This window comes from Ranitomeya variabilis, chromosome 2, assembly GCF_051348905.1.
Source record: "Ranitomeya variabilis isolate aRanVar5 chromosome 2, aRanVar5.hap1, whole genome shotgun sequence".
Lineage (NCBI taxonomy): Eukaryota > Metazoa > Chordata > Amphibia > Anura > Dendrobatidae > Ranitomeya > Ranitomeya variabilis.
In genome coordinates this window covers 304270680-304286422 of record NC_135233.1, presented here as the reverse complement: position 1 = coordinate 304286422, position 15743 = coordinate 304270680, and the positions used below count along the sequence as shown (strand labels likewise).

The window sequence follows — 15743 nt, the reverse complement described above, 5'->3', positions numbered from 1 at the left end:
GGAATGCTACCCGGCCACTGCTAGTTGTGCGGTAGGTTTAGTTCATGGTCAGTTCAGTTTCCATCTTCCAAGAGCTAGTTCCTATATATGCTATGTTCTCTTGCCATTGAGAACATGACAGTCTGTCCTGTGGAAAGTACAGGGTGGAGCGCGGTAATTTGCTGATTTGGGAATGAAATAAAAAAATTATGATCATTAGAAAAATTTAATTTATATTTTAATTATACTGAACAGTAATGGAATTTTTAAATTACATGGTTTTAAATAGTGTATCTGGCAAATGTCGACCTTTGCTATCCACACACTGCTGCATACGTTTTCTGAAGTTTTCATGAACTCTAACCAGCATGTCCACTGGTATTCTGCCAATTTCAGCTTCAATATTGTTCCTTAGGTCTTCCAAGGTGTTGGGACGGTTGATATACACCTTAGACTTCAGGTAACCCCAAAGGAAAAAATCGCATGGGGTTAAATCTGGTGAGCGTGCTGGCCAGTTCACATCTCCCCTCAAAGAGATAAGCCGTCCAGGAAACATTTGCCTCAAACAATTCATGGTAACCCTCGCTGTGTGTGCAGTGGCACCATCCTGTTGGAACCATGTATCCTCTAGTTCCATTGCCTCAAGAGCCGGCTGAAAATAGTCCTGTATCATAGACAAGTACCGTTCGGAGTTCACAGTTATGGCACGACCGTTTTCCTGAAAAAAGTAAAGACCAATGATGCCTACTCGTGATATGGCGCACCACACAGTGACGCGGTCCGAATGCAGAGGTCTCTCGTGAACTTCTCTGGGGTTTGTTTCACTCCAGTAACGCATATTTTGTTTGTTTACACACCCACTGAGGTGAAAATGTGCCTCATCAGAAAAAAACACAATTGCGTCACGGGATATCGTTGCTAACATGTCTTCACAAGAGGTCCGCGGTGTCAAATAGTCCCGTGCTGACAATTGTTGGACCACGCACATTTTATATGGGTGAAAATTCAGTTCATCATGAAGAATCCGGTGGAGAGAACGTCTTGAAATGCCAAGAGCAAATGATTGCTTCCGAGCAGAGCGTTTCGGAGATTGCAGTACTGCTGCTCTAACTCTCTCGATGTTTTGTGGTGTTGTAATCCTTCTCTCAGGTCCCCTTCGTACACATGACACATTCCCTGCTGTTCTCAATGCATTCACCCAATTTACAATTGATTGCCGTCCAGGAACACGTCCGCGTGGAGGAACAGCGAATTGTAAACGAAAAGCACGCTGCACTGCAATGATCGAGTGGGCATTTGAAAAATACGCTTCAACACAAAATGACCTCTCCTCACGTGTCCACTGCATGATGGCAACTGAAAGGCGGAGGAATACAAATCTCCCATCAGCCACTGTAAGCCACACCCACTCTCCCCTCTCTTCGACCGACAGTGCCGCCACAGCATGCAGTGCAAAAAAGCAAATTACCGAGCTCCACCCTGTATAAACAAAGTAGTGAATGACTCATTTATTGGGGTCAGGATTCCGCTTCATACTGACCTGAAATTATGCCGGCATCGGTCTGGCTTCGCTGTGGCTGTGTTCGATCCCACTTTACCAGAGCTGCAGACAGAAACTAATAGATCTTCTCTGATTCTTCTCATGCCCTTGTTGAGAATATATTTTTTTACCGCAAATATATGTTTTTACCGCAAATATATTTTATTTTTCATGATTTTAGTGAAACTGGAACTTTCTAAATTATAAATATTTATATCCTTTTTCTTAGCAATGATTTGAAAGATATTAACAATCTTTTTTCGATTTTCAATAATATGAAAAAGAAAAAATGAAATATTTGTAAACCACTATGGGGCAAAAAAACCTTTTGTTAAACTTCTTTAGTAAATTGGTTATTAAGAAATATTAATAAAGAATTTTTACTTTATATGTGTATAATTTAGATGGTAGTGCTCATTTTCATGCAAATTGAATTGACTGTCTTGATGGCACGAAAACAACGTATTCAGATATGGTGTGTGAATCCCTTTCTTGCCAAGTTATCGCCAAATCTTCTTCCCCTTTTTCCATCAGGCAACTCTTTTTTCTTTTTTAATCTTTATTTTTCTGTTTATTTGCCTTTAAGAGATGTGTAATAAGAAATAAGATATTCATCAACTTGTCAAATTTAATGCAGTTAAACTTATATGTATTGTCTGTTATTTTTGAACTTTGCTACCAGGTGTCACATGTATACTTGGCGCCGATTTTTTTAAATCTCCCATGTATTTAAGGAATGTAAGGGTATGTGTCCACATTCAGGTTTGCTTCAGGCTTTGGTCAGGATTTTATGCAGGTAAAATCCTGACCAAAAATGCACCTGAGGTCACTGGCAGGCCACCTGCGGTGTTCCTGCGTATTTTGCTCATAGTAGCAACATGCTGCGTTCTTGAAAAACGCACCGCATGTGCGTTTTTGCGGGAAAAACGTATGCGTTTTTTACTGCACAGTGGAGACGGGATTTCATTAAATCCCCTCCACTATGCTGTAACATCTGGACGCTGCGTTTTTGACGCTGCAGCTCAGCGCTGCGTCAAAAACGCAGCGTTTCCTGAACGTGGACACATACCCTAAGGGTATGTGTCCACGTTCAGGATTGCATCAATAGGCTTACAAATACTGATGTAAAATCCTGACCAAATCCTGATGCAATCCTGAACGTGGACACATACCCTAAGTGTACTGTCTCTTTATTTCTTGCGTGGCATTCCTGAAGAAGGGGTCACTGAGACCCTGAAACGCGTTGAATAAACCACCATTACTACCTCATTAAGTCTTGAAATTATATTGTTTCCATTATATGGCCGGTTACCGTCCCGTGGATCTGCAGCAGCCGACAATTTAAGCGTATGTTTCTCATCAGCAGGTGAGCAGTTTTTTTTAAATATATTACTCTTAATCTGTGGGATAAGACCCTATTGCGATTTTTTCCTTCTTGAAACACTAGCACCTCAGTATTTGTACTGCCAAAACCAGGAGTGGAACAATCAGATGAAGCATAAAATAGATATACGTCACAACTTCTGTATTTATCACCCACTCCTGGTTTTGTCTTACAAATACTGAGGTAAAAAAACTCACTAAATACTGAACGTATGAAAGTGGCCTGACCATATTGGCCCTCTCATATTGGCTAAAGAGACCTTTTGGCCCTCTGAGGCTCTAGGGCCCGAGTTCGACTGCAGCCCCTGAACCCATTATATGCAAACCACCCAGTAATATATTTGATAGTAAAATATTTCTGTAATATAAATATATAATTTATTATGTAGAAATCAAGTATATTCATCAGATAATAACCCTTTTAGGAATATTAGAAATAATTCCGGAGTGCAGAGCCATTTCCTTCTCTAGTCTATAAGATAACAGCTGGGAATAAAGACCTGTCAGATCCTGGGGTCCTCCCTACGTCACTGTAGGTCATGCAGCCCGCTCCTCTGTGACATCACCCATTGAGGGCTGTTATAACTTATGATAATGCCGCATTCCCTCCAGACCAAATAAAGGGAAAGCTAAAATAAAATGCAGCAATTCGGCCATCTAGGGACCTCACAGGTTAGTTGCCCGAGTCACACAGTTTTCTTAGGACGTATTACTACTTTGTGATGAGGTGTAAGGGTATGTGTCCACGTTCAGGATTGCATCAGGATTTGGTCAGGATATTCCATCAGTATTTGTAAGCCAAAACCAGGAGTGGAACAATTAGAGGAAAAGTATAATAGAAACATATGCTCCACTTCTGTATTTATCACCCACTCCTGGTTTTGGCTTACAAATACTGATGAAAAATCCTGACCAAATCCTGATGCAATCCTGAACGTGGACACATACCCTAAAGCCGCAGCACTACAACACTATTATTTTGCCCTGCTTGTGTGGAATGGCACTGACATGCCTCATACAGAGGGGGCTCTTTGCATTTGTACCCAACCCCTGCACTGGGCATAGCACCAAGTATCAGTATTGCCAGGAATGATAGAGAAGAAAGGTGCTAGATGTATGTGTGCTGCCTTCTGGAGGAGGACGCTGTGTGATGTCAGCATGCAGCAGACCAAACCCTGTGAGTGACCGCTCCAGGCATTGGAGACTGCAGTCCGCCTGCCATTGGTTTCTGCACACATCTCCATAGCTACATCTGTGTTCAAACACTTCTCTGTGCTCAGCACAAGCTGTGCCATATGCCACACGGCTCACAGCAGGCAAGAGGCTAAGCAGGTAGGTATTTCTTTTATTGCAGGTTCTGCTCCAGTGTCACATTGGAGCCCCTCCAAGTTCTTGTATGCTCCCTGAGTAACACCATGTAGCAGAGCTGATGTCATCACATTACACCCCTCTTTGTGATATGCCAATGTGTCATCCGTGGTTTTATAACAGATCATTCACAATCACAAAGATGACGAATTCAGCTCTGCTACATCTGAATCTGAAAAGTAATCCTAAATGACAGAGGTCTGTGCAGTCCGGAATATAATCATATTATCACTAGACTGAGTTCTAAAGACCCTAGTGCTGTTGGCGCCATGTACTTAGTAAGGAGGGTGGTATGGAAGTAGTTTAGCTGATATATTGCATAAAAAAAGGGTTTTCACCATAAGGGCTTGTGCAGACGCCCGTATTTTCCGCCCGAATGCGATCCAAGAAAACATCAGATCGCACTCAGACTAATGTTATTCTATGGGGCTGTGCACATGTCCGATTTTTTTCCTCGAACAGACTCAGTCCGAGGAGAAAAATTGCAGCATGCACGATTTGCACCAATAAGTCAGATCGCACTCAGCCATGCAAGTCAATGAGTTTGTGGAAAAAAATCTGACTGCACTCAGATGACAGCGCAGTGCAGTCCGATTTTTACGAACTCACAGAATGGAGATGGAGAAATATTTTGTTATTCATCTTCTCATCATCTGAGAAAATTGGATCACACTCTGACCAAACAGTGATTAGCATAATCAGACAAATTTTCTTGGATGAGAAAAAAATACGGTCTTGTGACCCTAGTGTTAGGCTTCATTCAAGACGCAGGTCATGAGGTCAAAAAATTGCTGTAATCCTCTGTTACATCGCAGTGTAACGCAGGTGAATGGAATTGCATTGCCACACACAAGGTCCTGCCACAAACAAGTAGCAAAAAGTCGTATTTTTTCTTGCTTGTCACATTTACGTTGCTGGTTGCAATGTGACCCCATTCACCCGCACTATGCTGCGATGTAACGGCGGCATACTATGATGTTTGGTAGCACAGCCGGTGTTGCTGCCCATGTAGAAGTGTAACACCAAATTGGGCAGGAATGGGAAGAACTGTGGATGAGACAGATGTTACCTGAAATCATGGCTAAGTGTACAATGATAAAATAACTCACAAAATTGTTTTATTATTATGATGATAAACTTATATTATTACTTTGGAAAATTTCTCACATTTCTATTACTTTAGTCTAATATCCTGAAACTGAAGGAATGCCTTTTTCCAGCCAGCACTAGGGGAAGGGATTCTCTCACTGTGCCACCCTATTTTCCATCTCCACCCTGCTACCTACAATGCACAAACTATTAGAAATAAGTTAATGTTTTATAACTAACAAATGGGTCTCTGGTTTGGGTCACGAGTTACTTTGCATATTTCCCCCCCTTGAAAATAAGTATCAATACATTGTTGAGTAGCATGGTGGTTCAGTGGCTAGCACTGTATAGTGGCTCGGTGGGTAGCATTGAATTCCCACCAAGGACAACATTTGCAAGGAGTTTGTATGTTCTCCCCGTGTTTGCGTGGGTTTCCTCCAGGTTCTCTGGTTTCCTCCCACACTTTGAAGACATACTGATAGGAAAATTAGATTGTGAGCCCCAATGGGGACAGTGATGATGTCTGTAATGTGTTGTGGAATCTGTACAAAAAAAATAAACACTTGTATCTGTGCAATGAGAGCTGTTGGTCCCACTAAGATAAATAATAAGGGGAAACAGCAGTAATGCATGATAACCAAGTAATGAAAGGAATATTATTATTATCATTATTATTTATTTATATAGCACCATTAATTCCATGGTGCTGTACATGTGAAAAGGGGTTACATACAGAGTTATAGATATCGTTAACAGTAAAGAAATTTACAGTGACAGACTGGTACAGAGGGGAGAGGACCCTGTCCTTGCGGACTTACATTCTTCAGGATAGTGGGGAAGAGACAGGAGGTTGGTGTGCTGCAGCACTGGTGGTGGTGAGGCGGCAGCTTGGGTGGTCGTGGCAGCAGCTCGGGTGGTCGTGGCAGCAGCTCGGGTGGTCGGTGACGTGGCGGCAGCTCGGGTGGTCGGTGACATGGCGGCGGCTCGGGTGGTCAGTGACATGGCGGCAGCTCGGGCGGTTGGTGAGGCGGCAGAATGGTTATTGCAGGCTGTAGGCTTTCCTGAAGAGATGGGTTTTCAGGTTCCGTCTGAAGGATCCAAGGGTGGTGGATAGTCGGACGTGTTGAGGCGTGGAATTCCAGAGGATGGGGGATATTCGGGAGAAATCTTGGAGGCGGTTGTGTGAGGAACGAATAAATGTGGACGAGAGTAGGAGGTCTTGGGAGGATCGGAGATTACGTGAGGGAAGATATTGGCAGATTAGTTCAGAGATATAGGGAGGGGACAGGTTGTGGATGGCTTTGTAGGTCAGTGTTAGTAGTTTGAACCGGATTCGTTGCGGAATTGGGAGCCAGTGGAGGGATTTGCAGAGGGGTGAAGCAGGGGAGTAGCGAGGAGAGAGGTGGATTAGCCGAGCAGCAGAGTTGAGGACAGACTGGAGTGCTGCAAGGGAGTTAGCGGGGAGGTCACAGAGGAGGGTGTTACAGTTATCGAGGCGGGAGATGATGAGGGCATGCACAAGAGTTTTAGTAGATTGCGGGCTGAGGAAGGGACGGATTCTGGCAATATTTTTGAGTTGGAGGCGACAGGAGGTGGCAAGGGTTTAGACGTGCGGTTTGAAGGACAGGGCAGAATCGAGAGTTACCCCGAGGCAGCGGATTTCAGGTGCGGGAGAGAGCGTGATGCCGTTTTCTATAGTAGATAGTTCAGGTAGGGGGGATACGCGAGATGGGGGAAAGATGATGAGTTCGGTTTTGTCTACATTGAGTTTCAGGAAGTGAGAGTTCAAGAAAGAGGATATGGCTGATAGACACTCCGGGATTCTGGACAGCAGAGAGGCGACATCTGAGCCAGAGAGGTAGATCTGAGTGTCGTCCGCATATAGGTGGTACTGGAAGCCATGGGACTTTATGAGTTCTCCTAGGCCAAGGCTATAGATGGAAAAAAGTAGAGGCCCTAGGATACATGAGAAAAGGAGATTTCATAAAATAAATATACAGATGTCCTTTTTTATATATCAGTGTAAAATGGATTCTGAGGAAAAGTACATTGCAGCACTCAAAGCAAAAGCTTGTGAGCTGGTGGAAGCTGCCATGAGAAATGCCCAGGAGAGCCTGAGAAGCCTACATACTGCGCAAGGAGAGGAGTCAGTTACAGGTACAATGAACCCGCTTATTGCACCTGCAGGAAAGGCATCTGCAGCTCAGTACAGTAATATATATACATAATGTCTTGTTCTAGAGCAGGAGCATAAAGTGAAGAACATACCATGGATCTCCTGTCAGGACTTCACTGTGGAGCTGGGAAAGAAACAAATAGAAGAATACGTCACAGTAAGACTGAAGCACATATTACAGAAGCACTCCTCCTCCCATCAAAGTTGTTATGCTCTTAATATATTGCAATCATCATATTATATAGCACTGTGGACTTACAATTGCTCATTTTGCCTTTCTACCCAGCTAATTCTTCTCTTTTCTCTGTTCTTTGTAGAAATAGGAAGTCTCTTGTCCCCGCATTTATCATTCCCCTCTTCAACTCTTGGCCCAGCTGCTCCATCCTCCCCCTGCCAGGCACTTTTGCATTGATGACTCATATAGGGAAAGTTGACCTCCTGTTTCTACATAAAGCCTAGAAAGGCAGTTTTAAATCATGTGATGTCATAGACCTAATGGAAATGATGATGATTGCAGTATATTAAGAGGACAACAATTTTGATTGGAGTGTTCCTTTAAGCATGATGTATGGAAGGTTTATTTAAGTCGTGGCTATTTTTTATTTTGCAAACTTGATGGAACTTTATAAACTATAGTGTATAACACAGAGGCAGGCATGGGTGACATTCTTACCCCCACCAGAGCTCTGGAGCTGGAGTCTGAGTTGGAACCTTTGACCTCCTCCACACTGGAATAAGATGGTTCAGCAGTGCTTGCCATAACCCCTTACAACTCCTTATAGCTGTGTGACCCTGGTGCTGTCACATTTCTGTGCAGGCTAAAACTTCTGGGCTTTTTACATTACACATCTTGCTCTCACAGTGCAGTTTGTGATAGTGTGACCAACATTTTATGAGTTCATTTAATCAATGTGGAACATGGGTGGTCATGACCCTGCTAAATAGCCCCCAATCAGAAAACATTCTGTGAAAGCATGTTGGGTTATGTCAATCGCAAGTTGGTTTTTGGTAATGTTTTGACTACATCAAAACCAAACTAGTCCACTAGTTGCACAACTTTTCCGAATCTCTATGTTTCCCCCTTATAAAATTATAGCACCTATACTCACCTCCGGTGACGATGCTGTTCCAGCGGTGTTGGTGCTGGCTCTACCATGACATTTGGAGGAAGTGAGAGAGCAGCAACAGCGGTTACTTCCTCTGGATGTATGTGATTTGTCTGAAAATGAGGAGAGTGATGCCAGTGCTGATTGGTAGCAGGGATCGCGTGACATAACAATGTCATGTGAGTCCTGGGAGAGCCAGTGCCGATACCGCTGGAACAGCACCAGAACCACAGGTGAGTATAAGTGTTACTATTTTACAAGGGAGAAATATAGTAATTGAGAAGGGGTTATCCAAATATTATACAACCCCTTTAAGGTCCACATGCTCATTAGGCTGACTTTTATCTATTATATATGTGGGCCTTTACCCTTTCAGTAAGGGCTGTGCTCACATTTACCCCATCCATTGTATAGTATAACATAAACCAAAGAAATACCAACTAAATTCGTAGATCCGAGCGGAGGCCTATTGTGCACAACTCCGCTCCATTCATTCTGTATGGGAAAGTTCTGAGCCCAATACTCGCCCATCTCCAGTGGTCCCATAGAGAATGATCGGAGTGTGTATGCTTGACATCAGCGCCATTCAGATTTGGGTTTGGAGATCCCCATCCTGGAGATAGGTGGGAGTCCCAATAGTAAGTGCACCAGCAATTAATAGGTTATCCCCTATCCTATCCTATTAATAGGTGATAATAACTTATATATTTCATACAAAACCCTTATTTAACAGTTACAATTTTTATTTTACATGCAAAAATAGTCAACAAAATAATCTTATTTGTTGTGGACAGACATGGGAATTCCATGAGAGCTGGCTGTACTGTACAGATTTCCTGAGAGAAGAAGAGACAGAGTTCAATACACTCTTCCATTATAGGATGAGATGGAGTATCCCCACCTGTAGGAAGCCAATTCCCAGGGCGACGGCCTGCGTCTACTTTACCATAAAAATCTCCAAGATTAAACCTTCAGTAAGTATGATTTTACTGCTGATCCACATGTAGTTATAGTAAAAGCTGGAAAATGTCAAAAGAACATTTACATTAGTATATGGTGAGCTACAGAAATGGAGGCATCCAGAGGGAAAGGCATAAGCCTAAGGATTTTATACAGGTCGCAGCAAATCAAGGGGACGACACTGATTGAAAAGTGTGAATTACAGCACCATCTGCAAGGCGCTATTCATACAGTGCAGCATTCATGCCCTAGACTCAGCCCAGAGCTTAACTCTGCAAGTACACCTGTATTCATAAAGCCTATAAATAAACCAACGCTCCAAATTTTCTTTGGAGAGTCTTGGAAAATCACATTCCCGTGTATTTCTTTTTTCTCATAGGCTGTAAACTGAGTCCCATAAACTTTTAAGTTTGAATTAGACCTGTTAAAACTTATACATGAAAGTATATTTATTCTGCACATCAGCAAAAAAAAATAAAATCATTATACCGTATAATATACTAAACATGAAAAGAATTTCAAGTGGGATGAAATGATGAAAAAAATTCATTCATTGTGCGGTAAAAATGACCTTGAAACATAATTAATCAGGTTGGTCCAATTATGACGATACTAAACATGCATTTTTTTTTTTTAATTTATGTGATAAAAAAAGAATTCAGAATATTGTAAATAAAAATTAGGGGGGTTTGTGTCACCATTTTCTGAAACCTGTATTTTTATCTTTCTGTTAAGAAGGCTGAGTGAAGGCTTGTTTTTTTTGCTAGGTGAATATTTTGTACATTAAAAAAAACAACTTTTTTTACATTATTTTGTAGTGCTTTTAACAGACTTGAACCTTTGATCGCTTGTAATATATACTGATATATAGTAATAATCTCTGTCTTCTATGGAGCTTAGCCTATGTCCGAGCTTCAGAGGAGGACCATGAGGATAACGGCAGGGGTCTTCAGTAAGCCCCCACGGTTGTCTTTGTAACGCATCATCACCGTTGGCGCTGGTTCAATCATCGCTCTGGATAGAGAGGCTGTAACCGCGCTCCCTGCACTGACTGACAGCAGCTCAGCATTAGGGCTTTCAGTCACGGCCGGGGACGCAGTTACAGCCGCTGCTCTCTATACACAAAGCAGTGACTGAACCCGCGCCGGCGCCGTCCCCATGACTGAATGCTGAATACTGCCGGGGGGAGGAATAAAATTAATTTCTCCCGTAAGCAGGGCTCTAAATGCTGGCGCCTGGCAGGTTCAGAACGCTATTAACACTATATATAGCCAGTGACTATGAAAACAGTTATGGGGTTAGAAGACACTAACTTTCCGAGTTCATACAAGTACATACTTGAAGATTTAGGAAAATCTTGAATTTCGGCAGCACCCAGCTATGGTTTAGGAAACAGAATAGGCAAAGCTTAAGTATCTTTCTCAGGTGGCTGGAGACTTTTCTTCCGTGAATATCTGAATTTGTTTTACTTTTCAGACTTTACCGGTTGAAGTTTTCTTTGTCTTTGAATCCAACAGACTCGTTCACAGGTAATGTAGAAAATGAAAAAGTCTTCCTTTCTGGCTCCTCTACTCACTTGTGTTTTTTGTCCAATACTTCTTCCCTCCATGACCTAACCAGTCTGGAGCATTTCTCTTATAACTGCACTACGCCGTTACTCTGTTATTCCTTCTCAAAACGAATGCTCATCCTATTCCCTCTAGTGAAAGTGGTGTGTCCCAACCAAGTCTGGCATTGTTAGTACTGATTGTTCAGTTGTCGGACTGTGTGGGGACATCACCCTCAAATACTGAATAGTTATCTGGGACTTTGGTAGTTGCTAACTATCTGCCTATACTGCACAATGACCGTCTCAGACGGTGACTCTTCTGCTTCGTTGGACCTCACGTCAGCAGAGCAGCTATACTTCTTCCTGCCTGCTCCGTTACCGGGAAGTCACTGCGGGCATCATGCGGATTGACAGCCGGCTCCCTGCAGTTAGGCAGCTGGGAACCTGCTGTCAATCAGCATGACATAGGCAGTGACTTCCCAATGACAGAGCAGAGAGGAAGAAAAAAAGATGCTGTCGACGTGATGTCACGGGAAGCTGGAGAATCGCCAGCAGGATCTGTCGGAGATCGCTCAGTGCGCGTAGGTTGCTATAGTTGTCGGCATTGCGAGTTGTTTTGCTCGTTCATTGAGTGATCGGCAACCTGTTTACACAGCAAGATAATCATGAAATGAGCATTTTTTTTAACCACAACTGTTCTCAATCATCTTGTAGTGTCAATGCCTTTTAGGCCAACCTCCAGATGTCTAATTTATTACTCAGTGCCAATCTGATTGAACATTTTAATTATTATTATTTTTTTTTACTTTTGTACTTTCTACAGGCCTGGGCAGACAAGATTCAGAGAAAAATGGCTGAAGGACATAATTGAAAGCAAGTTGATTATGATGAGCAGCATTACATTTTAATATTGCATCGTTCCTATTAAAGACATTCATGCCAAAGTATACGACTTGTAGAAAACATATTTGAAGAGAGGATGGAGCTGCGGAACAATGTGTCAGGCAGTTACCGTGATAATGTTGTCTATGCCGGCTGATGGATTTTAAGTTCCTTGTGTGGACTCGCTTGAAACAGTAAAATTAAGTTCCCACGATGAGTTTTTGAAAATGCGTATTTCCATTGCACAAAAAGAAAAAATCAAGTGTTCTACAGTTCCAGAAAAGTGGATAGGATTTATAGAAAGATCATGCTTATGTATATATATATATATATATATATATACATATCTTTTTAACACTGCGTAAACTGATCAGTGGTACTTTTTTCAAATCTGTCACATGTCATTTTCTATTGGGGGTACACGAGTTTTCTGTGCAGAGTTTCCCCATAGACTTGCAATAGATGAGGAAAATCAGCAGGTAAATTACCCATATGCTATGGAAATTCAATAAATACACATGTAAGCTGCACAGTATCAATAAAGTTGTGTCAAAGCCAAATACCAGGAGAGTATCGAAAACAAAATCAGCTTTATTTAAAACAAACAGCGGTTTTAAAAAAAAAAAAGCTATAAAAACGCATGGAAAAAAAAAAGGACTAAAATAAAACAATGTAAAAAATAAAAGTAACCTAATTTACATAATAGATGAATAAATGCTGCAAAAAAATTTGCAACCTCAAAATCTCACAAACTCCTCATCATGGAAACGTTGCCTTAGCATGTTTTAACGTTGCATAAAAGCAAAGAATTTTCAGCTGCAGATTCTCTTTAAGAAAACGTTCAATATTCTGAATTACCAGCATTGTGAATGAAAACTAGCTACACTAAATTTCATTCTTACGCTTATGAAAAGTTACAATGTAGTGATTCACCTGCCGTTTGGCTTTGAAATCCGCTACGTGTCAATTTATGCTGTGGATGTCGGAGCATATTTTACCCTTTGCAATACATATATGAAATGTGCGTAAAATACACACTTTCTCTAGCAGTATTTATGCCTTCTGTTGTGTCCCATCATTATTTATTAAAGTATAACATATTGGCAGGGTGAGATTGAAGCTGTTCTGCAATATATTCTGTGGTATGGCGGCTATTTGGAACATCACTTAAAAAGTACGGATGATAAAGAGGAACACAGGTAAAATAAATAGTTTTATGAACATTTTATATAAGTTCTGCTTTAATCAGATTATATTAAACACATCTATATATATATATATATATATATATAATTGTCTAAGGGGTACTTCCGTCTTTCTGTCGGCAACTTCCGTCACGGAAATCCCGCGTCGCCTATTGGTCTCGCCAGCTGCCTGTCATGGCTGCCGCGACCAATCAGTGACGGCCACAGTCCGATTAGTCCCTCCCTACTCCCCTGCAGTCAGTGCCCAGCGCCCGCTCCATACATACTGCGTGGCCTGTGTTATATAGTACGTGGGCTGTGTTATATACTGTTTGGGCTGTGTTATATATTGCGTGGCCTCTGTTAACGCATCGGGTATTCTACAATATGTATGTATGTACGTACTAGCTGTTTCCAGCCAGCTAACGCTCGGCACACTCATTGCTATCTAATTAACGCTGCTTGGTAATGTGTGGGGACAGAGCCTCGTATGGTAATGTGGGGGGGCGGGATTGTGTGTGGTAATGTGGTGGGGGGCGGGATTGTGTGTGGTAATGTGGTGGGGGCAGGATTGTGTGTGGTATTGTGGTGGGGGGCGGGATTGTGTGTGGAAATGTGCGGATTGTGTGTGGAAATGTGGTGGGGGGCGGGATTGTGTGTGGTAATGGGGTGGGGGGCGGGATTGTGTGTGGTAATGTGGTGGGGGCGGGATTGTGTGTGGTAATGGGGTGGGGGGCGGGATTATGTGTGGTAATGTGGTGGGGGGCGGGATTATGTGTGGTAATGTGGTGGGGGCGGGATTATGTGTGGTAATGTGTTGGGGGCGGGATTGTGTGTGACATTGTGGCGGGGGGGCGGGAGTGTGTGGTAATGGGGTGGGGGGGCGGGATTGTGGTGATGTGGTGGGGGGCGAGATTGTGTGTGGTATTGTGGTGGGATTATGTGGTAATGTGGTGGGGCGGGATTGTGTGTGGTAATGTGGTGGGGGGGCGGGATTGTGTGTGGTAATGGGGTGGCGGGATTATGTGTGGTAATGGGGTGGGGGGGCGGGATTGTGTGTGGTAATGGGGTGGGCGGGCGGGATTGTGTGTGGTGATGTGGTGGGGGGCGAGATTGTGTGGTAATGGGGGGGCGGGATTGTGTGTGGTGATGTGGTGGGGGGCGAGATTGTGTGTGGTAATGTGGTGGGGGGTGGGATTATGTGGTAATGTGGTGGGGTGGGATTGTGTGGTAATGGGGTGGGGGGCGGGATTATGGGTGGTAATGGGGTGGGGGCGGAGCTACTGTGCAGGGGGCGGGATTAGCAAGTAATCACGATGCCTCATATATATAGATATAGCAGCCACATACTATATAGCAAAGGCCACGTACTATTTGTCTGCTATATACTACATGGCTCCTATATACTACGTGGCCTGTGCTATATACTATGTGGCTGCTATATGCATACATATTCTAGAATACCTGATGCGTTAGAATCGGGCCACCATCTAGTTTGTCATAAATGCTAAGAAAAAGTTTTTTATTTACGGTATTTCTTTTTTTTTAATCCCCTCCTGATGTGTGACATGATTACAGTTGTATGAGGGAAAGTTAGGAGCCAACGCTCTGCATATAGGATGGGTGCTGGCTGTGATATACAGCTGACACCTGCCTCTTACAGCAGCGATCGCACCTCCCTAAAATTGCAAAGAGTGAGCGAAACGTTCTATGTAATAATAATAAAAACTACAACAATGGAAAAATAAGTTATAAAATGTGGATTTCAGAAAATGGAGACAAACTTTTTTTTTTTTTTACAATTTTTTGAAACAAAAAATATATTCATTTATATATTACAAAATAAATAAAGTAAAAGCTAGACAAGCTGTATGGATAAAGAGTCATATATTAGAGCTTTACATTAGAGGTATACTCCACAGGGATGTCTCCAACGTATATCTGAGGTGTAGTGTGTACAGAGACAACTTTAAAACCAGTTATTAAGAAATACATTTTGTCTATCGGATTTATTAAACAAGTGTTGGGACATAATATTGTGGCACTTACTAGTGTATAAGTATTATGTGTAAGTATTAAAGGCTCTCTTGCATCACTTATTAGTGCGTGCGTCTTCACAGCTTTCCAGTCCATTAAATGGCCTCTGGTGGAGGAACATGCGACCAGACTTGTCCATCAGCCTCCAACAGAAAAGCACCTCAAGCTGGGTCCAATAGAGAAGGCTGATGGACAGGACTGTATTCAGCCCTCATGTTCTCTAGGGGAAGTCCCTGGAGACTGGACCAGTTCAATCATTCTTCTCCTTCATTTGCTTCCCAGGTATTCGTGCAGCCATAAAACATGCACATGTTAGTGTACCGACAGAAAGAAAGAGTGTGTCTCCAAGATAGCTGCCTCCAGGGAACATGTTCGTAATAAGACATCAAAAACTATATATAGAGAGTGTGAGTGAGCTGCGATCCTACTCAACTTATGAAATCTTTCAGAAATCAAAAATAATCAATAAACATAAAATTAAACCCAAATA

The 15743-nt window shown here is 42.5% G+C and overlaps 1 protein-coding gene across 3 annotated transcripts; it reads left to right on the top strand.

Moving 5' to 3' along the window:
• The first annotated feature begins 3448 nt into the window (after window positions 1–3448).
• AKAP14 (A-kinase anchoring protein 14) lies at window positions 3449–12095 on the top strand. Of its 3 annotated transcripts, none has more exons than XM_077292449.1 (6): window positions 3449–3574; window positions 7381–7516; window positions 7601–7692; window positions 9436–9615; window positions 11078–11130; window positions 11974–12095. In XM_077292449.1, exons 1-6 carry the CDS (start codon window positions 3542–3544, stop codon window positions 12056–12058), a joined length of 579 nt encoding a protein of 192 aa, XP_077148564.1. In that variant the 5' UTR covers window positions 3449–3541; the 3' UTR covers window positions 12059–12095. The 3 variants fall into 3 exon arrangements, with proteins under 3 accessions (XP_077148564.1, XP_077148563.1, XP_077148565.1); XM_077292448.1 differs by having other exon boundaries at window positions 3518–3574; window positions 7360–7516; XM_077292450.1 differs by lacking the exon at window positions 3449–3574 and adding an exon at window positions 4085–4234.
• The last annotated feature ends 3648 nt before the right edge of the window (window positions 12096–15743 follow it).

Excerpts from the sequence above, each read along its gene's own strand:
- AKAP14 (XM_077292448.1), top strand. The coding sequence starts at position 3,542 with ATGCAGCAATTCGGCCATCTAGGGACCTCACAG. Across the intron at positions 3,575-7,359 it reads GCCATCTAGGGACCTCACAG|ATGTCCTTTTTTATATATCA; the intron begins GTTAGTTGCCCG and ends ATAAATATACAG. Across the intron at positions 7,693-9,435 it reads AAATAGAAGAATACGTCACA|ACATGGGAATTCCATGAGAG; the intron begins GTAAGACTGAAG and ends TGTTGTGGACAG.